The 22799-nt window shown below is 42.8% G+C and overlaps 1 protein-coding gene across 3 annotated transcripts in view; it reads left to right on the plus strand.

The window, feature by feature from the left end:
* Window positions 1-22799, plus strand: part of GRHL2 (grainyhead like transcription factor 2) — a 184879-nt gene extending 162080 nt beyond the window's left edge. For all 3 annotated transcript variants that reach the window (XM_015145804.3, XM_028852802.2, XM_077943940.1), the window contains exons 14-16: window positions 2202-2287; window positions 17543-17607; window positions 19677-22799. In XM_015145804.3, the coding sequence (XP_015001290.1) occupies window positions 2202-2287; window positions 17543-17607; window positions 19677-19791 (266 nt within the window). In that variant the 3' untranslated portion in view covers window positions 19792-22799. The remainder of the gene's footprint in view (window positions 1-2201; window positions 2288-17542; window positions 17608-19676) is intronic.

Below are 22799 nucleotides of genomic sequence, written 5' to 3' on the forward strand. Positions count from 1 at the left end.
CACCTCTCTACTAAAAATACAAAAACTGAGTCAGGTATGGTGGCACACACCTATAATCCCAGCTACTCAGGAGGCTGAGGCATGAGAATCACTTGAACCTGGAAGGCAGAAGTTGCTGTGAGCCGAGATCATGCCACTGCACCCCAGCCCAGGTGACAGCAAGACTCCGCCTCAAAGAAAAAGAATATACTTTGGGGGTCAGCCTGCTGGAAATTACTTTTTTTCTTTTTTCCTGTTGGGGGCTGCAGAGAGAATTATAGACTGTTTATCTGCAGCAGCAACCAATGGCTTTTTCCCTTGACTTTAATTTTCCTTATCTGGATGTAACTAAGGTCCTGTATTCTAATTATTTTTCCTTGTGCTGCTAACATTGCATCCTCTTATAATAGCCACTAGGTCATTCGATTATTTTAGCTGAAATGAAGGCTATAAAATATTCCTTCCAAAGAACTAAATTTGGAAATCTTTGGAGACACATTCTATCTATTTAATTGGTGTTTTACTTTTATATTTGGTAAAGACAAGAGACTTGGCAATACTTGTTTATTATTTTCTTTTTCTTTTTTTTTTCTTTTCTTCATATACTAACTGAACATCCACTGGCTGCAGAAAGGAAATGCAGGCAGAAGCCGCATGCACCCGTGTAGACTTGGCCCTTGTGAAGCAACCAGCTTTAATGGAGTCCCCCCAGGATTGGGAGGAGGGGGAGGAGGTGGGAGTTTGGATGAGAGCTAATTTCATTTTCTAGCTTCAACTTTGTTCTTCTGGTTGATGGCTCTGTTGGTATCTGAGTGTCACTGGTACCCAGAATTGGCAGGGTTTTTTGACCTCTGCATTTTTCCTGGATGGCCGTGGGGCTTCAGCCTTAACCCTCTTCCTTCCCTCTGAAGTAAGAATCAGAGGCCACATCCCTGGGAGGAGGGAGACCACTCAGTGGGGATGAGGGTGGCCTCTGAATGACACTTCCAAGTTTATTCTGGGAGCTGAGCTGCAACACAACTGCTGTAAGGATGGGGACAGGCAGAAAGGGCAAGGCTGGAAGAAGGAACATTAGCCAGCAGTTGTCACATCTGTGGGACCCTGGGGGAGTGTCTCAGCCTCTCTCTGCCTCAGTATGCACATCTTTAAAGATAGCCGAGACCTCCCTACTATCTCATACTCTCTACATTCTCAAATTCAGAATATTATTTTCAGAGAAATAAATAGAAAAGCTGTACTCCACTTCACTGAGGGCAGTAGAACCATGACGACTGCTTCCCCCACTGCAGGCCCTGGGCTAAGCGTGCCACATGGCTTTTATTTCATTTAACCCTCACAGTAGCCCTGCGAGGCAGATATTATTATCCCTGTTTCACAGAGAAGACCAAGGCTTGGAGAGTTTAAATGACCAGGGCCCACAGCAGGGGTTGCGCTCTGGGGTCAAACCCAGCCCCGTGGGACTCCACATCCTATTCCTCTTCCTCCCCTTGCTCGGACAGTGTCCCGTCTCCCTCCCAGGCCTGTGCACATGCTGGTTATCTGCCTGGAGTTTGCTCTCTCCCTCTTCTCCCTTTCTCCCCACTGCCCCCACCTAGTCACTTGCCTGCATTGATGCACACGCAATTCACAGGCTGGATCTCTCCTTCAAGGGAACCTTAAAGGAGCTTCCCCCAACCCTTCCAGGTCATGTGCCAGGCCCCTATAAGGACTGTTTCCTGTCGTTTTCCTCCATAACCCTGTGTCTAGTTGTCTGCGTATTTGAGGAACACCTGCTTCTCTCAATGGTCTGCAATCTCCTTAAGGACAGGAGCTATGATTTAACTAACACTGCTACAACCCCAACTCCTAGCACACACAATCTATGGGCCCAGGTGGGCATTCAGTAATATTTGTCAAAGGAACAAATAACACAGAGGAAAGAGGTTGCAGAAAGACACGTCATGTACCCCTCTGGAGAAATTCCAATGGGAACATTTGTGTCAAAGCATCTTATGGCCAGGTTGTCGGTTTATCTCATTGAATCACTCCTTAACAGTCCCCAGCCACAGGTTGTTTATGGAGATGTCTCAGTCACCCTTGTTGAATGTTATCTGGACCAGGGGTCTGAGGCTTCGCAGGAGGTGCCAGACTCCAACACCTGTGTGATAGGTAACAGTTCCCTGGAGTAGCTGTGAAATTGTGCAGCCCCTCGGTCACGTGGCTCTCTTGCCCTTCTCTTCCAGTGCTCTTGTACGTGAGGAAGGAGACTGACGATGTGTTCGATGCGTTGATGTTGAAGTCTCCCACAGTGAAGGGCCTGATGGAAGCGGTAAGCCATACGCTCCTTTCAGCCTCCAGGAAACCTGCTGTGTTCCCTCTCCTCTGGAATCCATGTACTAACGTGCAGCCACTGAGATGGCTTCAGAATGAGCTTTATACAGAACAAGAAAAACCTGAGATTTGTGGAGGCATTGATCTCACTACTGTCAAGGCTTATTAGCATCTTGAGGAGAAGGAAACGGAAAAACTGCCAATTCCCTGTCAGTTTAAGGCTAATCACAGTTAGATGCTGTGGAGGAAGGTGAAACTGAGTTCTCACTTGTCTCTTGGTATGAAACCAAATTAGATATGATTAACTCCCAAATATATACAAAACAAAAATAATTAACAAGTGTCTCGCTGGCCGTGATGGTGTAGTCCAAAATAAAAATACGATCTCTTGGTTAAGAAAAAAAAATGAGCCGGGCGCGGTGGCTCACGCCTGTAATCCCAGCACTTTGGAAGGCGGAGGCGGGCGGATAATGAGGTCAGGAGATCGAGACCACGGTGAAACCCCGTCTCTATTAAAAAAACAAAAAAATTAGCCGGGCGAGGTGGCGGGTGCCTGTAGTCCAGCTACTCAGGAGGCTGAGGCAGGAGAATGGCGTGAACCCGGGAGGCGGAGCTTGCAGTGAGCCGAGATCGCGCCACTGTACTGCAGTCTGGGCAACAGAGCGAGACTCTGTCTCAAAAAAAAAAAAAAGAAAAGAAAAGAAAAGAAAAGAAAAAAAAATGATGCAGAATTATAGTGATTTGCAGTAAGACTTTTCCTTCCTACCCATGGTCTTATCTAGTATTACCCAACTTGGGCTCACAAGAAGTTATTTTACATTTTGTTTATATGTTATTCACCTGAATATAACCTCAATAGAACTCTACTTTGAATACACTCTCTAACTGCCTCCACTCCCACCCCCACCCCCACACCCCACCATTGCCCCATACAACTATATTGTAGAAGATTTGTTTTTTTGTTGTGATAGAGCCAGGAACACAGTTCAACATTATTGGTTGGTTCGGAAAACTGCTACATTGGAGAATCTTGGCTTATGAAGCCAAATGTTAAACTATATGGGATAGTTCCTAGAAGTGGAATCACAGCATTTCTTTCATTTGGGATACTCTTTTTTGAGCTTCCTTTGTGTTATAGTATAAATCAGGACTTCACACTTTTTATGATTAAATAATATTCCGTTGTGTAAATATACCACATTTTGTATTTCCATTTATCAGTTGATGAACATTGGAATTTTTCTACCTTTTGGCTATTGTGAATACTGCTACTATGAGCATTCATGGACAAGTTTGGTTTGAATACTTGTTTCCAATTCTTTTGGGTATGTTCCAAGGCATGGAATTGCTCAGCCAGATTCAAAAAGCCACATGTGGTATGATTCAATTTATAGAACATGTTCAGAATAAGCAAATCCGTAGAGACAAAAGGCAGGTTAGTGGTTGCCAGAGGATGGGGGTAGGAGGTGGAGCATCTGCTTAATGGGTTTTCTTTGGGAGGGATGAAAATGTTGTGGAATTAGATAGAGGTGATGGTTGTACAATATTGTGAATCTACTAAACAGCACTGAATAATACGCTTTAAAATGGTTAAAATGGTGAATTGTGATATCTATTTATCTGTCTATCTAGTATTCATTGTTCACCAGAAAGTTTTTAAAACTGTGTAGGAATGTTATCGATGTCATCGCGCTGCCCTCCGTGATCTGTTGTTAACAAGTCCCGAAGCAATTCCAAGCAGAACACTAAGGACCTCCGTCTAAGAAACACACTGATGGAGGGTTAGGTCATCTTTTTTGTTACACAGGATTTTTTCATAGGATGGAGTTTGTTGTTACTGGATCTACTTCACATTAAGGAAAAACAAAAACAGAAATCAATGCCACAAAGATATGATCTGTATCTCTTCAAATAAACCAAGATTTTTAAAATGAGTCTAAGATCGCTAGAGGATAGACTAAGCTGGAAGCTCACAAAATATTCAGACCTCTCTGGACAACTTTGGATAATTTCATACTCCAGTGTAGCCTTTAAGACCATATTACCAAAACTGACTTAACTGGGACCGTGGTATTTGAAAACCACAAAAGCGGTCGCTTAAATGCATATTCTCTGACTTCAACTCTAGAGATTCTGATACTTCTGAATTGCAGGTAGATCAGGGAAGGGAGGAAGTGGGGATCAGGAACCTTTACTTTTAACGAGCTCCTGAGGATATTCTGAGATGAGCTAGGTGCGAGAACCTCTGATTTAGACCATTTCTTCCTTTTTCCTTGGTGTCTTTTCTTTGCTTTCCATGGCATCTGACCAGTTGTATAATAAGTGTTCTGTAGATGGAGTTGGACTGGATCACAGTGGAACTCAATGTCACCTTCACTCCCATCTAAACAGTAGTTCAGCAACCTCTGCCTACCCTGCCCGCCACAGCAGCATCTGGCTGTTGATCCCTTTTAGTGGGAGCTCATTACACCTGCCTCACTTTGGTTAGCTGAAGGTACAGGGTGAGGGGTGGGGATGTATCCTTTGACCCTGTAAGCCACAGAAAAGTCAGGTTCCCTAGGCTGGCTCTGGTCAGATTTCTTAGGGCAATTCTTATTTCATCTCCCCTTTATGTCTAAAAAGAAAAGGTTTCACTGAAGCACCAACACAAGCTATCTCCTTGCTTCCTAAGTTATGCAAATGGGAAAGCTGTGCAAGAGAAGTTCCTCCAGGATCCTCGGGTGATGCAGTCTGGAATGACAAAGCAGCCCCGCCAACTTGGGGGCAGCCATGAAGGACAGCAGGCTCTGTGTAAGCGAGGGCGTAAGCATGCTGTGAAATGAGGTGGTAGAATTTTCAAGAACAGTGGCTCCCGCTCACTGTAGTTTTACCCTAAGTTTATTTGGGACCTGGGTGGGGTAAGACAGGGTTTCCTTTCAGGGTGTGGGTTCTCTTTAGACCAGGACCTTACTAGTGCATGACACTTTACCATAGTGACACTTACCAGTGCACACTCGTATATTGGTAATATGCATGTGTATAATATAAATATATGCAATATGACATTGTATATCTATATTGATATATACAAATGTATATTGGTAGCGTGTGTGTGTAAAATAAAACAAACACGTGTACTATACAGACAGTATAGCTTAGGGGTCAGCATATGGGCTTGGCCTCAGAAAACCTGTGTTCAATTTCTGACTGTGCCTCTTGCTAGCTGGACAAGTTTCTTAACCTCTTCTTCATTGTTAAAATGGAAATGATAGTACTACCTCCCTCGTGGGATTGTTGTGAGGATTAAATGAGACAACAGAGATCTGAAACTCTGCCTGGCCCCTGGTATATACCAAGTCCACAGTTAAATTAGCCTTTGTTACTGAATCATTGTTTGGGTAGAAATCCTCAGATTTTGGATTTCTCAAGTACTCCTTTCCTACAGTCCAAAAGGCAGAATGTTATTTTTACTCATGATTCCATTATGTAATATACCACAAATTTGAAATTTCAGAGGAGGCACGGGGCTGTGGAAATGGTGCAGGTATCTGCATCTGAAACTCCGAAGTCATGTGGGGAGGTCCTCTCTCCTGAGCCCAGAGGCACAAAGCTGCTCCCAAGAAAGATCTTTACGCCCCACAGTCCAAAGCCCCACGTTAAACAAAGTCTCAAGACAAGAAGGCAACATGACCCTGGCCTCCATGTTTTATTTTGACTTTTAATTTCAAAATAATATCATTGTGAGGGGGCTTAAAGTTTTTAACAGCGGAAAGTTATATAGACAGAAATAATGCTCAGTGAGTAGAAAAGGAAAAAACCTTAACTTTTAAGAAAACGTGATTAATCAAGAGATTTTATGCTTGACCTGAGGCCATCACTTTGAACTCTGTCACTGGTTGAAAATGGCTTCCCATAAACACAAACATAGTTCTCTACTCATTACTGTGAGGAACTCAAGACCAGCTTGGCCAACGTGGTGAAACCCCGTCTCTACCAAAAAAATTAGCTGAGTGTGTTGGCATGTGCTGTAGTCCCAGCTACTTAAGAGGCTGAGGCAAGAGAATCACTTGAACATGGGAGGCAGAGTTTGCAGTGAGCTGAGATTGTGCCACCACACTCCAGACTGGGTGACAGAGTGACTCTGTCTCAAAAAAAACAAAAACAAAAACAAAGATGCCATCCCAGAACCCCACCCATGATCTTCAGAATCAGATTCTATAGGGGTAGGCCCAGGAATTAGCACTGGTAACAAGCTTCCTGGTTGAATTGAAGCACATTAATGTGAGAGCCACTAGCTGGTGTGTACCTTGGCTGGGAACTGGTATTAGAGTCTGATTCTGCCCTAAGGTCCTACATGCAGTATTCACTTAGGATGGTAATAAGTCACCTTATGACACTCTTTTGGTTGCACATGCTGCAAAGGTAGTTTTAAACCAAGACATGGCCCTACAGACTATTATTTCATAACCCCATCCCAGCGGATTTTAGGAATTGGCCTGGGTCTAGGCTATCACCTTCATCAAGGGCTTGGGAAGACCAAGTGCTTTCTGTTGAGAAAGGAACTCATAGTCTTCCAGGGCTAGCAGAATTCACAACTCCAAATGTAAAAGTATGCCTTGTGTGAGTCTTGCAATTGTTTTGGAAATAGAAACACCTGCTTCATATCAATATTCACATTGTTTTGCTCTCTTCCTGAACTAATTATTGAAAGGCTGATTGTGCCTCAACTTCCTTATCTATAAAATGAAGTCATCAACAGCATTCAATGAGTTTAACACACATATTCAGTAGATATTAACTGAGTAGATGATGGCAATGATGTTGATGATGCAGCTATTTCCACATTAGGGATATTTGAATTGCCTTCCATTGGAGAACCTGCTCTTATTGCTCCTGTTGAACACCCAACTCCCTATCCTCAGCCAGGCATTATTTAAGTGTAGAAGAAAGTCTGAACTGGAGAATAAAGAGCCAAAAAAATTTTTTTTTTGGCAATTGGTGGTGAAATGTGGATTTGTCATCTTGATAGAATAGTGTTGCCACCTTCCTTCCAAGGAACTTAGGGTTGAGTCAGAAGGTGTCACATCAGGCAGATTTGTTGAACAGTTTGGCGATGGTGATAGTGTTCCTACAGCCTACACGGGTTTCCTGGAGTCTGTAATTTAAGCCACTTGATAGGATGGAGTTCTGTTATTTAAGAAATCAGGCTGTTCTTACACTCAGCAGACATTATGTTCTTCCTTGAGATAATATTTTTGAGTTTGCCTTCATTAAACAAGTCTCCAGGCCGGGCGTGGTGGCTCACACCTGTAATCCCAACACTTTGGGAGGCTGAGGCAGGCGGATCACCTGAGGTCAGGAGTTTGAGACCAGCCTGGACAATATGGAGAAACCCCATTTCTACTAAAAATACAAAATTATCCAGGTGTGGTTTTGCATGCCTGTAATGCCAGCGACTAGGGAGGCTGAGGCAGGAGAATCACTTGAACCTGGGAGGCAGAGGTTGCGGTAAGCCGAGATCGCGCCGCTGTACTCCAACCTGGGCAACAAGAGCGAAACTCCATCTAAAAAAAGAAAAAGAAAAAGAAGTCTCCATGTAAGAGTGAGGTCAGGACACTGCCATTAAGTGCAAGTGCAGCAGCATGAGAGGAGATGGTAGACTGGGGAACTTGACTGACTCGATTCAAATCATGACTGTGTAGTCTTGAGTATGTCCATTTTTGAATATTTGGTTTCCTTCCTTGCAACATGTGAAAAACGCCTACCATGTTTTGTTTTGTTTGTACTACCCTTGACCTCTTACTGTTTTGGAAAGAACTCTTGACCACAACAAAGAGGAATGTAATTATGGTTTAATCTATGCCAAGTTGAGTCACTTTTCTGTATTATTCTTCTTATTCAGTAGTCCTAAACCCCCAGACCCTCATTTCACCTGCCAGAAAATCCTTATCTATACAGATCTATACACCCAGATAGAACAAGAAAAAAAGTTATCTATCAGCCAGATGTTACTAAATATTCCCATACTTGGTATCATTTGGAGAATATAGACTATTTTTCTTTTCATTTGCATGTTTAGTATTACATCAATCAAGCCATCCACATAATTTTGATGATTCAATTTGGCTTCTTTATTGTTATAATTAGGTTTTAAACTGCTTTTTAAAGACAAAGAATTTGGTGGTGGTGATGGTGGTAGTGAGATGAGTTTCCAATTCTTTTTTTTCTGCATTTCTAGTGATTTTTACCTAGTAATCTTACAAATAAAGCATCTCTGGCCACTACCTTCTGGCTAATCCCCAAGGCCAGCAGGGCCACTCATACCTCAGGGCCTTTGCACTTGCTGTTCCTTCTGCCAGAAATGCCCTTCCTCCATAGGGACAAGGCTCACTTCCTCCAGGCCGCTGCTCACATGTTGCTTTATCAGATGGGCCTTTCCAGCCCACCTATGTAAATAGCATCTTCATCACTCTCTGTCATTCATAACACTTATCACCACTTGACATAGTTATATTTGTTCCATGTTTATCGTTTCTCTCTTCCCCAGTTGAATGTCAAGTTCATGAGATCAGGGGCTGTGTTTCTTTTCTGTGGTGTATTCCCAGAGCCTTCAGCATAAGTTGACTGAATTGGGTATCTGCTGTATGTGTACCCCTAGACTGAATGCTGTGGGTGGCATGATATTCACATCCCCTGCTTCATTGGATTCTTACAATATCCCCATGAACATGGCAGGTAAATAGCATCATCACTACCTTACAGATGTAGAAACTGAGGTCCAGAAGGGGTGGTTTCCAAAGTGCTGATAGCTCCACAAATTGATAGAGCCAACTTAAGTCCTCAAGCAATTTTAAGCCCAATTAGGGAGACATTTACAACTGGAAAGTTATCACAAGAAGGATAAACATTCCCAATCACAGCTCACCACATCTAAAGGAAAAGAGATTAGGCAATACTAGGCCATTAGGCAAGAAGTAGTCTGTGTGTTGTTGATCCCATGCAGTCAGAGAGCTGAGCTGGTCAAGTTAACCTTTCTACACTCCAGTGTCATCACTTCTGAAATGAGAATAATAATGAGATAATATTATGAGGATAATAAAATGGGATATAGGATTGGTGTGAGGATAAATGAGTGTGTATACATGGTACTTAGAGTAACACACAGAAATTATAAATGAGTATATACCGTGTGTGTGTGTCCATGTGTCTGCGTGTGTGTCTGTTAGTGTATTTTATGTGTCTAACACACACACACACACACACACACACATATATATATATACACATACAGACAATGACTGTGAGTACTATGAGGTGGAGAGACAGACTGTGTTTCCCCTAAGGCAAAGAGGCTAGAGAAAGGGATAGGGATGTTCTCTCTGGTGAAGCTAGCTGATGTCTACAAAGAAAAAGGTTGCTCATGGCCTTAGTAGCACCCACTTTTTGTCCAACTGTGTCATTCATGGATGGAGGTGATTCATGAATCCTACCTGGTTCTCCTGACAGGTCAAACACAGACACCTAGGAAGCATTTACAAGCAAGAGTCCACTGCTTTTTTGATGTATATCTTAAGCGCCCCCAATGAATGAACAGCGTATCACTCCACATAAAAACAATTAAAAGTAACTGACTTCCAGAACAGGCAGTTCTGTTGTATGCCTCTAGAGAAGGCTGACTGAATCCTATATTGGTCCATCACTTCTGCCTATCACATACATGAGGTTTCTGGGCAAAGAACTTTCCACAAAATAAAAGTCTAAAAATTCTAGATCATCAGGCAACCAATAACACATTGATGAGACATCTCCAAGATCTAGAATCTTCCTGGGTGTCAAGGAAGTCTTTGGGGTTTTTACAAATATTGATAATGCACTTTTTATAAAGTGTACTTTTAATAAAAATGCATGCTCAGTTGAGACAACTTGAAAAACACAAAGAAAAAAACCCAAGCACTCCGAATCACCCTGTTCCAACAGAACGATCATGTGCCACACGTTTTCATTCATAGAAGGATTGTTGTGTGGGTGATGTCATCCAGCCCCTGGGCAGAAGGAATTTTCTGCCACCCCTGACAGATGGCCAGCTTCCTCTGCATGATGATATCCTGCCTGGTCTCACTTTCCAGGGTTCTGAATTTGGCAAAGCGCATCTCCCTGATGTGCATGGAGGCAGGGAACACTGTCCCAGGGTGGCACATTTGTAAGCTGCCTTTGATGCGGAGAGTTGCACTGAGAGCAGGACTTTGCCCTCCTGGAGGCAGAGGTTTCACCTTTGCCAGTTGCTTCTTTGTACAGGATGGGGTCTGTGAGTCTTGTCCCCAAACCATCTCAACATATGCCCATCTTCTCCAGCAGTTCAGAATCTAAAGCCATCTGCCAGGTTGTTCCCTTTCAAATTCTGTCTCTGCCACTTACTAGCTGAGGGATCCTGGGTGAGTTACTGACTGACAGGAAGCCTCAGTTCTCTAATCTGAGAAACAGAGCTTACAAAAGCACTAATTCCATTCTCATGATGTGAGGACTAAGCAAGTGAATACATGCAAAGCTCCACAAGCCTGTGTGCTGGGGACCCAGGGACTCAATAAATGCTAGCTATGGCTGGTGCCACTGCTACCCTAGATTTTATGCCCCTTACCCAGTTCTGACTTGCATCAGTTGATTTGTGAGCTGAGGTGTTCCCTTTCATGCTTCGGGGAGCTGGGAATCAAACCCCCAAAAAGACAAAACCCAAGCATCAGATTCAGTTTTCTTTCAGAACAGGGGGAACTAACAGATATAAGCTGGTTGATGTTGAGTGGGAAAAAGTTCCTATTTTATTTTTCCATTTTATTTTAAAAAGAAGTTCCAAGTAACACTAACCAAAGTTCAAAGAAGCCAACTCTTGAAGGGCAAGGAAGTCAGAATGGTAGTTAGGTACAGATAACATAGTCTATAGGACTTCCAAGTACGCAACAAGCTCTTATATACAGAAAAATGTTTATTGGGGTGCTTACTTTTTTGTGCCATGGATACCTTTGGCAGTCTGGTGAAATATACGGACCCTTTTCAGAATAATGTTTTAGATGTATAAAATAAAATACATAGGATGATAAAGGAAACTAGTTATATTGATATTTAGTCATCAAAATAATTTTAAAAAGCATGCTTATGATATAGAAATACATGTGCTCCTTATTCATGCATTAAATATGATCCATGGGTGAGACTAATAACTACTATAATTTCAAAGTGATGAATGAATGTAATCAGTATTTTGGAACATCTGCAGGATTCTAATATGACATGAAATATCTGTGATTTCCCTTGTTAAAAAAGACACAGGTACTGCCAATGTTACTTTATGTTCCAGCTTGAAGAAAAGGCTACATTCCGGCCAGGCACAGTGGCTCATGCCTATAATCCCAGCACTTTGGGAGGTTGAGACAGGTGGATCACGAGGTCAGGAGATCAAGACCATCCTGGCTAACATAGTGAAACCCTGTCTCTACTAAAAATACAAAAAATTAGCCGGGTGTGGTGGCGGATGCCTGTAGTCCCAGCTACTCGGGAGGCTGAGGCAGGGGAATGACGTGAACCCAGGAGGAGGAGCTTGCAGTGAGCCAAGATCGTGCCACTGCACTCCAACCTGGGTGACAGAGCAAGACTCGTCTCAAAAAAAAAAAAAAAAGAAAATGCTACATTCCAGTTTGAAGTTAGTGAAAATAAGGATGAATGTTTTCCCCCATTCAAGTTCATATATATACTCTTTGGGCATCTGTAGACCTCCAGGTTAAGATCAACCATGCTGAGGAAATGACAGCTCTAGAAATGATGTGGAAGTAGGTTGCCCTTCAAGGATTTTTTCTAGTCACCAGCTCTGTTAACTGGATCATTCTAGAATCCCAGGGAATGGGGAAGGTAGTGAGCTGACTCCTGAGAATTGGCTACATCTAGGTCCCTCTTCCTTCATCCCTTCAGCAAAGCTTTGCTCAGAGCTCTCTGGGTGCAGCACCAGCTCCCCTTGACAATTCCCTTTTAATTTGCATGTGCAAGCATGGCCACCAGGAGACACTGACAAACAGTGCAGATGCCAGGCATGGGAGGAAGAGAGAAAGAAAGCATAAATTCTTCCAAACGGTATTTTGGGGGAGGTGTGATGAAAGCTATGTCAACCGTACATTATTGAGTGTCTCACCAGATTTGGAAACAGCATTAACAGCAAATATTCGAGGAACCTTTCTAGTGTTCGTTTAGACAGATATAATTCTTCTCAAGCAGTCGCTAAAGGAATTTGATATTCTAAAGAGATGGTAAGCTGCTATACAGCCAGGGTTACATAGAAGTATTTAGAAGAGGTTAAACATTTCTGGAAACTTACAACATTTTTATTTCTAATTTTATTGAATTGTGATTCAACGTAGCTTATCTTTGTTACCCAATCCATGGGAGAATCTCTTTAGGATATGTAATATTTATAATATTTGTGTGTGTATATCTATATATAAATGTGTGTTATAGGTGTGTGTATATTGTATAAAGTATAATGATTATCCAACTGTTTTTACCTATCCGTCTACTAGATTTGTTCAATTCTTAAAAAGGTCTATTGAAATCTCTCACTATAATTGCATTGTTTCAAGGTTTTCAAGTGAATCTCCCATAATAATTGTACTTTCATTTTGCAAAAGCAAAGCACTTAAGCAAAAATGATTACATCTGTAATAATTACCTATAATAATTTTTGCTTAAGTGCCATGTTATCGGATGCATAAAGTTTTATGATTGCTGTAGCTTCTCCATCAATTGTGCTTTTTATCATTATATCATATATCATATCCATTCATATCCGTATATCATATCATTATATCATATCCATTCTTAACCTCGTCAACCTTAAATTATACCTTGTCACTCCTCTTTTGCTTCTGTTTGCATTTGATTGGTGTGGTCACCCATCAGTCATCCTTCACTCACCACACTGTCTTCAGTGCTTTTCTTTTAAACACCATACAACTGAGCTTCTTTCTTTCTCTTTCTCTTTATTTATTTATTTATTTTCTTTTACACTCACTCAGACACTCTAGATTTTACTGGAAGAATGAAGTTTATTCTCATTTGGTATAATAACTGATACATTTGATTTTTCTTCCATCTTTTTGTTTATTATTTATTTCACGTTGTGGCTTCTTCTTACTTTCTCTTTAGTTTTGCAGTCAGATTCTAAGTTGTTATATTTCAACTTTTAAATTTGAAAGTTATTATTTACTTTTCCTAAATTTTCCAAATTCTTAAAGTAATTCTTTGCTAGTATTTGAAAATAAACTTTCAACTATTTTCTCCACCAGCGCCCTCCAGCTCCGCTCCTCCCTCTGTGAGATGAGACCTTAGGGCTATATTTTCTCCCTTGCCTTCCCTCTTTTTGCTAAAATGAGCCAGTTGAAATGCCTGCTCTCTCCCCATCAACTTTCAACTTCTAGATTTTGCAAAAATAGCTTAGTGCTTTATTTCTAGAAAACGCTTAGATTTTCCTTTGTATTATGTCCTTTTTTTTTTTTTTTTTTTTTTTGAGACGGAGTCTCGCTCTGTCGCCCAGCCCAGGCTGGAGTGCAGTGGCGCGATCTCGGCTCACTGCAAGCTCCGCCTCCCGGGTTCACGCCATTCTCCTGCCTCAGCCTCCCGAGTAGCTGGGACTACAGGCGCCCACAACCGCGCCCGGCTAATTTTTTTTTTTGTATTTTTAGTAGAGACGGGGTTTCACCGTGGTCTCGATCTCCTGACCTTGTGATCCGCCCGCCTCGGCCTCCCAAAGTGCTGGGATTACAGGCGTGAGCCACCGCGCCCGGCCAATTATGTCCTTTTTTAACTTCAAGAATCCTTATTTAGCACTTACACTTCACGTTTGCAGTCCATGTAACCCTAGCTTGTCCAACCCATGGCCTACAAGCTGCATGTGGCCTAAGGTAGCTTTGAATATGGCCCAACAGACATTTGTAAACTTTCTTAAAACATTATGAATTTTTTTTTGCTTTTTTTTTTTTTTTTTTTAAGCCCATCAACTATCATTAGTGTTAGTGTATTTTATGTGTGGCCCAAGACAATTCTTCTTTCAGTGTGGCGCAGGGAAGCCAAAAGATTGGACACCCCTGCTATGTATACTCAAGTTTACAGCATGACACTGGTGGCTTTTTTCCTTCCCCCTTTCCCTAGTTTGATGTCTCCATTTGGATGCATTTGCTATTTGGCTGGAGCTCTTTTGTGAGTCTAGTGGTCCCTTGAGGTTCTCGGGAGGATTGGTTCCAGGATACCTCCTCCAAACCCAAATCCACAGATGCTCAAGTCCCTCAAGTAAAATGGCATAGATATTTGCCTGTAACACACACACAGCCTCCCATTACTTTAAATAATCTCTAGATTACTTATAATATGTAATACATTGTAAAGGCCATGCAAATAATTGTTACACTGTATTGTTTTGATTCATATTACTTTTTGCCATTGTACTTTTATTTTTCATATTTTTTCTAATATCTTCAATCCATGGCTGATTGAATCCAAGAATGCAGAACCTGGAGATACTGAGGGCCAACTGTATTTTTTCAATACACTGCTCTTTCACCCTGATAAGTGAGAGATAGCTTGTTGGTGTATGGAATTTATGGAGTGAAATACTTTTTCCCTGGAGTCTGTAAGAGTTCCTGTCCACTGTCATTTGGTTTCTAGTGTTGAGATGAGAAGACTGAAGCCAGGCTTATCCTTTTTTGGGGTAACTTGCTCTTTCTGTCTGGGAAGTTCCAGGATGTTTTCATCTTTCTTCTTTTCCGTCATGATTTCCATCTATGCTCTATCCTTTTGCTTTGCACTTTGAAATTGTTTTTGACTTCATTTTTCCTGACACTATTAAGTTTGCTAAATTGACCACCTATCCTTTTATTCATTTGCTCAACTTAAAAAAATGTTTAGATCAATAATCATATTTGTATATCAGAATTTCGCGTGTGTGTGCTCCACAAGTGTTCTGTTTTTCTTAAGCGCTCTTTTATGTTCTGTTCAAATGGATGCCTCCAACAGAAGTTCTGCCAATTTTCTTTGCAGTCCAAAGGCCCCCACTGGATGTGTTGTTTTTCATCCTTGGCTCGTTTGGCTCAGGTGTGGCTGTGAGAGAATCTCATCAGTGGTGGATTAGTGATGTCTGTCAGGCCCGCTGCTCGGTCATAGTCTCTTTTTGCTCTCCCAGCTCTCTGCTCACCTGTTCCGTGCCTTTGGGCCTTATTAGGGGATGGGGAGTTCTTCCTGTGGGGTGAGATAGTTGGAAGGGTGAGAATCTGTGATTCTCTGTAGAGTGAACTCTTCTTAGGATCCAAAGCTCCTCCAGCTCTGCTCTAGACCTCTTCAGCCTCTCTTTCCAGCCTCTGCTAGACTTTCCAATAATCCAAGTTTCAAACTTCACCTTTCTCAGCTGCCTGTGAGCCCCACCAGCTGCTGGGCTCAGAAGGGGCAGACAGATTTGATTTGGGAGCAAAGAGGGTACGAAAGACATTTAGGGCAGGGCTTTCCCAAATCCATCTGTAAACTATTACTACTTTATATTTATAAAAGTGAAACGCAATGATTGTAAAAATAAATAGAACAGAATATTTCAAAATAAAAAGTAAAAGGGTCTCCTTGTTTCTGTCCATTCTTCAGTGGGTAGTCCCTGTTAATATGTTGGTGGATCCTTCAAATATTCTGTGTACTTACATATGTATATATAAATACAAGTAGGATCACACTATAAACACAGTTTTGCAACTTGGTATTTTCTCCTCAATATGTTAAGGATATTTTTGTTAATGTGAATTCATATAGGCTTCCCACATTTCTTTTGATGACTGCATGAGTTTTAAGTGTGAATGATTAAAATGTGTTTAATGGATGTTTGTTATGTGCAGTTTTCTCTATTCTAAACAATGATGCTTTGAAAATCTTTGTGTACATCTGAATGTATTTCTGTAGACCTGATTACTAGATATGGAATATGTGGGTCAAAGGATATATGCATTTTAAATTTTAATAGCTTCTGCCAAATTTCTTTCCAAGAGGTTGAGCATGTTATTCTTGCATCTGAGAGTAACATCTGAGAGAACTGCTGTTTCTCATAGTCTGGCTGATGCTGTATTATCAAGTTTTAGTTGTTAGTTTGAAAAATAGGCCGGGTGCGGGGGCTCACCCTGTAATCCCAGGACTTTGGGAGGCCGAGGTGTGTGGATCACAAGGTCAGGAGTTCAAGACCAGTCTAGTTAACATGGTGAAACCCTGTCTCTACTAAAAATACGAAAATGAGCTGGGTGTGGTGGTGTGCACCTGTAGGCCCAGCTACTCCAGAGGCTGAGGTGGAAGAATCACTTGAACCTGGGAGGCAGAGGTTGCAGTGAGCCGAGATCACACCACTGCACTCCAGCCTGGGCACCAGAGCAAGATTCCATCTCAACAAAATAAATAAATAAATAAAAATAAATAAAAGTAGTATCCTACTTTGCTTTAATTTGAAAATTTTAAATTATGACTGTGTGGTACATTTTTTTATATGCTCACTGTCCAATTACTTTTCTTCTGTGAATTGCTTCTTCAGGTTTTTTCTTCCTTTGTTCATTGAATTGCTGATCTTTTTTTTGATTTGCAGTTCTTTTTAACTTAAGGAAGTTAGTTCCATGTCTGTCATTTGTGTTGCAAAAATGTTTCCCAGTGTGTTTTTTGTCTTCAGCATTTTAGTTTTTTTTTTTTTCTGTACTGCATTTTTAAAGTTGTGTTGTTTTTATTAACCTTTTGACCTTTTTCTTCAGGTTTCATGTCTTGTTTAGAAAGATCTTCCTTACTTTAAGATGACAGCTATCCAAAAAATTAACTCATGGTTTCTTCCTCTACTTTTATGGTTTCATCTTTCACATGTAAATCTTTGATCTGTATCAAATGTATTTTGGTGTAAGGAGTAGAGAAGGAATCCAATGTAACTTGTTAAATTTTTTTCTAGTTGGCTATTTCATCCAACATCATAGTTACAGTCCATCTTTTTCTGACTGACTTGGAATGCCACTTTTATCATAGATTGAATTCCCATGAGGCTGAATATTTTGTTGAATGATTTAAAGTCTATCCAAAGGGAGAGGCTCATAAATGAGTGTTTTGAGAGTTTGACTCATGAGTGAAGAGCACTCTATTCCCGGGAAAATGGCCAAGGGAGTGAAATTGGAACTTTCCCCCTTGCTTCCAGTTGGGCGTCCTTCTGTGCTCATCTGCCTTCTTGTTATTGGTATTACAGATATCTGAGAAATATGGGCTGCCTGTGGAGAAGATAGCAAAGCTTTACAAGAAAAGCAAAAAAGGGTAAGAAAGAAACTGAACTTAAATTGACTTTCAAATCAGATAAGTCCACATGATGCCTTAAAAATAAAATGATGCCTGTCTTTTGTTAGGTCTGTTGCCCACTTTTCATAAAAATTGTGTCCTTCTTCCAGAGAATTGCAGAGCAGATTGGGTTTGGAAGATCTTTAGGGAGAGAGGGAAGGAGGGAGGCAGTGCATTGGCACTATGTCAGCTGAGATGCCCTATTGCAATGACAAGATGGGCAGGAAGACCACAGAGGTCTGGAGGTGCTGAGGACACTGGGGAGAACGCCGAAGTCACCTTTGTGCAGGGAGTGGAGTTTGTAGGGAATCACGTATGGCCCTTGGGGTTGGTTTCTGGGTGGCATACTAGGAACAAAAAATGGTTTGGAACATAGGGGATTCTTCTAAGGTAATTATCAAGAAAATGTTCTCAAATGATCATTGGACCTGTGTGTTCTCATTGTTAAGAACAATAGGTCATATTTACTGGGTGTTCAGTAGGTTCGTGGTCCCTTCCTAAGTACTTTACATGTATTTCTCTATTTAGTTCTCACCAGTCTATGAGGTGGAATCTCTTATCTCTGATTTATTGATGAGGAAAGCAAGCCAGAGGGGCTTGAGCATCTCACCCAAGGTCTCATGTTCAGTAGGTAGAGCACAGATTTGAACCCAAGTCTGTGTCCTCAAAGCTCAAGTGCTTAGCTCCCAGGTTCTGCTGTCTGACTTTCTGTGTGGGCTTCCTATGTGTAAGGGTCTAAGAGTAGGGGCCACAGGAGCTAGCGTACGTGCCAGGAGAGGGTATCTGTCGACTCAGCTTCTGGGGTATTTTCCTACCAAAAGCAGAAGATGAGTCTTTCAACTGTTCTCTGGATCACTTTCATAAAGGAAATTGGATTATCTGGGAAGCTGAGGCTCTCTGAGTGATGAGTCCTGTTGGTTGATTGGAGGATCCCACAGGAAACCCTTTCCACCTGAGCTCTTGTTGGAAGATTCACTAAAATGCACATTATACTTCTTGCCAAGGTCAGTGTAGTAGGCTGGGCGTACTCCTCTGACAGTGAGATTTGAGTGGTGTCTCACAGTCTTATTGCCGAGCAGAAATCCTCAGTGCAGAGGTACATGCTGATGATAACATTTTGCTTTCATCAAGCTCTGTGTCAGGTGTTGTGCTAAATGTTTTTATCCTATAAACAATCCTTTAAAGCTGGGTGACTGCTCTTATTTTTACAGAAGAATAAACTGAGGCTCTGAAAGGCTAACAGCTTGCCTGCTGACACATAACTGTAAAATGATAGAGTCAGTGGTTCATTCTCAAACTAGCATCTGTCTGACTTCAAATCATGAAATTGGCTTAAGGAAATTATGGAAGTCTCTGGAAGCTGTTGGCTTTCTTAAAACTCTACCAGGGATACTTAGCCAAGGAGTAGGTCATAGGTGGTAAAGTACAAGTGTCAGAACGAGGTAAAGCTAATTTCAAAATCAAGCTCAGCCATGCACTAACTGAATGAACTTGGGGAAACAATTTAACCTTGGTGAGCTCAGTTTTCTCATTTGCAAAATGGCGATGATGACACCTACCTTCACAGTGGCTGTGAGAACTAAATACAAGGTCAACATGCTCAAAAAAGGGTAGCTGCAATTCTTGCTTATTTTCCTCGTCCTCCTAAAAGTAGAGGCAATGCCTTTTTAAAAACGCATTTTCATAGAGGCAATATGATTTAATGAAAAAGAGGGGGCCTAATAATTTAGGTCCTGGCCCTGGTAATCACTAACTCTGTCATTCTGGGCTTCCTAACTTCCCTGGGCCTCAGTTTACTCATCTATAAAGCAAGCGGGTTGGGTTGAAAGTTAGTTCTGAGAAATTGAGGCTTTGCTTTCCTCAAACTAGTTTTTGGGGAAAGAAAACAGAATGAGGGTCTTCCCCTGCCTTGTGTCCTTTCTCCTCCACTCCTCCCAGCCTCCACCGCAAAAGAATGGCTACGAGAACCCCCAGCCTGGAGCTCCCCTTGCCCTGGGCACATTGTTTACCACTCTTTGTTTTTCATACCCCTCCCCTCTCCATGGCAGCATCTTGGTGAACATGGATGACAACATCATCGAGCACTACTCGAACGAGGACACCTTCATCCTCAACATGGAGAGCATGGTGGAGGGCTTCAAGGTCACGCTCATGGAAATCTAGCCCTGGGTTTGGCATCCGCTTTGGCTGGAGCTCTCAGTGTGTTCCTCCTTGGGAGAGACAGAAGCCCCGGCCCCAGAACCCGGAGACCCGTCTCCCTCATCTCACAACTGCTGTTACAAGACTATGCTGGGGAGTGGGGCAAGGGACAGGCCCCACTGTCGGTGTGCTTGGCCCGTCCACTGGCACCTACCACGGAGCTGAATCCTGAGCCCCTCAGGAAAGTGCCTTAGGCCTGTCGGATTCCTATTTATTGTCCATCTTTTCCTGGAGTCCGGGTCCAGGCCTTCCAGGACTCTGCAGGTCACTGCTAGCTCCAGATGAGACCGTCCAGCATTCCCCCTTTGAGAGAAACACTCATCCCGAACAGCCTAAAAAATTCCCATCCCTTCTTTCTCACCCCTCCACATCTCCTGAGTGGCTGGACAAAATGAGCTACTTCTGGGTGCAGTAGTCATAGGCGGGGCGAGAGGTGGATGCCCACTTTCTGGTCAAACACCTTCAGGTTGCTCTGGGGAAGGTCGTCTTGCTAAATACCTCCAGGGTTCCCAGCAAGTGGCCACCAGGCCTTGTGCAGGAAGACCATCGGCCACCGTGTAATTAGTAAGTAACACATAAAGTCTGCCTGTCTGCATTGTACATAGTGTTTATAATATTGTAATAATATATTTTACCTGTGGTATGTGGGCATGTTTACTGCCACTGGCCTAGAGGAGACACAGACCTGGAGACCATTTTAACAGGGGTTTTTGCCTCTGTGCCTGTTCAGGAGACATGCCGGGCTAGGGAGAGGGCCTTTGGGATGTTAAGGTGACTGCAGCTGATGCCGAGATGGACTCTGCAGTGGGCGTACCTGGGGGCTCGTTCCCTGTCCCCAGAGGAAGCCCCCCTCCCTCTCCACAGGCACGACTCTCCTTCGAGGCCACCACGTTTATCTCACAATGATGTGTTTTCCTTGACTCTCCCTTTGAGCTGTCTCGTGGGAAAGGCCATCCTGTCTGAGACCCCAGCTCCTTCTCCAGCTTTGGCTGCGGGCACAGCCTGAGCTTTCTGGAGAGCCTCTGCAGGGGTTTGCCATCAGGGCCCTGTGACTGGGCCTGCTGCAGAGCTCCTTGGCTATCATGAGAATCCTGGACACTGTGCCGTGCCTCCCAGTTTACAAGCCCTTCATCTCAAGTGGCCCTTTAAAAGGCCTGCTGCCGAAGCCCCTGAGTCGGCCGGCTGGGGCTTCCTCCTGGGCCACCAGACGGAAAGGGGCGATTGTTTGCCTCGCTCCTGCATGCTGGGTTTTAAGGAAGTGAGTGAGAAAGAATGTGCCAAGAGACCTGGCTCCCGTGAAAACAGCCTCAGGAGGCAAACTGGGAGAGAGAAGCTGTGGTCTCCTGCTACATGCCCTGGGAGCTGGAAGAGAAAAACACTCCCCTAAACAGTCACAAAATGATGAACCATCATGGGCCACTGTTCTCTTTGAGGGGACAGGTTTAGGGGTTTGCGTTCGCCCTTGTGGCCTGAAGCACTAGCTTTTTGGTAGGTAGACACATCCTGCACCCAAGGCCCTGGGTCTAGGACAGGTTCTCTACAACGGCCCAGATTTGTTTGTAAAGCACTTTGACTCTTACCTGGAGGCCCCTTCTCTCAGGGCTTCCTGCGCTCCCGCCTCATCTGCCCCTGAGATGCAGAGCAGGGTGGAGGGGCTGCTTCTAGCTCAGCTGTTTCTCCTTGAGGTTGCGGAGGAATTGAATGGGACAGAGAGCAGGTGCTGTGCCCAAGAAGATCTCAGAGCGGCAGTGAGGGGTCACCTTTCTGTGTGTCCTCTGGGCATGTTAACCCTTCCTGTGGTGCCAAAGGTTTGCATCGTGGATCCAGCTGTGCTCCAGTTTGTCCCCTCCTCCTCCACTCTGACTGCCACGCCCTGGACCAGCAGCTTGGGGACCCTCCAGGGTACTAATGGGGCTCTGTTCTGAGATGGACAAATTCAGTGTTGGAAATACATGTCGTACTATGCACTTCCCATGCTCCTAGGGTTAGGAATATTTTCGAACACGATTGGCAGACATAACAACGGCAAATACTCGGGCTGGGGCCTAGGACTCCAGAGTAGGAAAAAGACAAAGATTTGGCAGCCTGACACAGGCAACCTACCCCTCTCCCTCCAGCCTCTTTATGAAACTGTTTGCCAGTCCTGCCCTAAGGCAGAAGATGAATTGGAGATGCTCCACATGTTTCCTAAGTCCTTGAGCAATCGTGGTGGTGACAATTGCCACAACAAGGGATTTGAGGCCAGTGCCATCAGAGGGTGGTGCCGAGTGCCACATCCCTTTCGATCTGTTCCCCTCTGCGTCTTCGGAGCACCCCAGCTTGCCTTTGATGTGTACGCTGTGTATGTTAGCTGAACTTTGATGAGCAAAATTTCCCGAGCAAAACACTCCAAAGAGATAGGAAAACTTGCTGCCTCTTCTTTTTTGTCCCTTAAATTAATCAAACTCAAATAAATAAGCTTAAAAAAATCCGTGGAAGATCATGGACATGTGAAATGAGCATTTTTCTTTTCTTTCTTTCTTTTTTTAAACAAAGTCTGAACTGAACAGAACAAGAGTTTTTCCTCATACATCTCCAAATTGTTTAGACTTTATGAGTGTTTAGAAGTTGAGACCAACAGAAAAATGCAGTCAGATGTCATCTTGGAACTGGTTTCTAAAAGAGTGAGGCATGTCCCTGCCCAGAAACTTAGGAAGCGTGAAGTGAATCAAATGTTTATTTTCCTTCTTATTTAAAATCATGAAAACGCAACAGAAATAGAGGGTTTGTGCCAAATGCTATGAACGGCCCTTTCTTAAAGACAAGCAAGGGAGATTGATATATGTACAATTTGCTCTCATGTTTTAAAAAAAAGGTAAATGTAACTTAATAGTTTTGTAAATGGGAGAGGGGGAATCTATAAACTATAAATACAGTTATTTTATTTTTTGTACATTTTTAAGAAGAAAAAAATAAATATTCATAACATAAAA

This window comes from Macaca mulatta, chromosome 8, assembly GCF_049350105.2.
Source record: "Macaca mulatta isolate MMU2019108-1 chromosome 8, T2T-MMU8v2.0, whole genome shotgun sequence".
In the NCBI taxonomy this organism is placed as follows: domain Eukaryota; kingdom Metazoa; phylum Chordata; class Mammalia; order Primates; family Cercopithecidae; genus Macaca; species Macaca mulatta.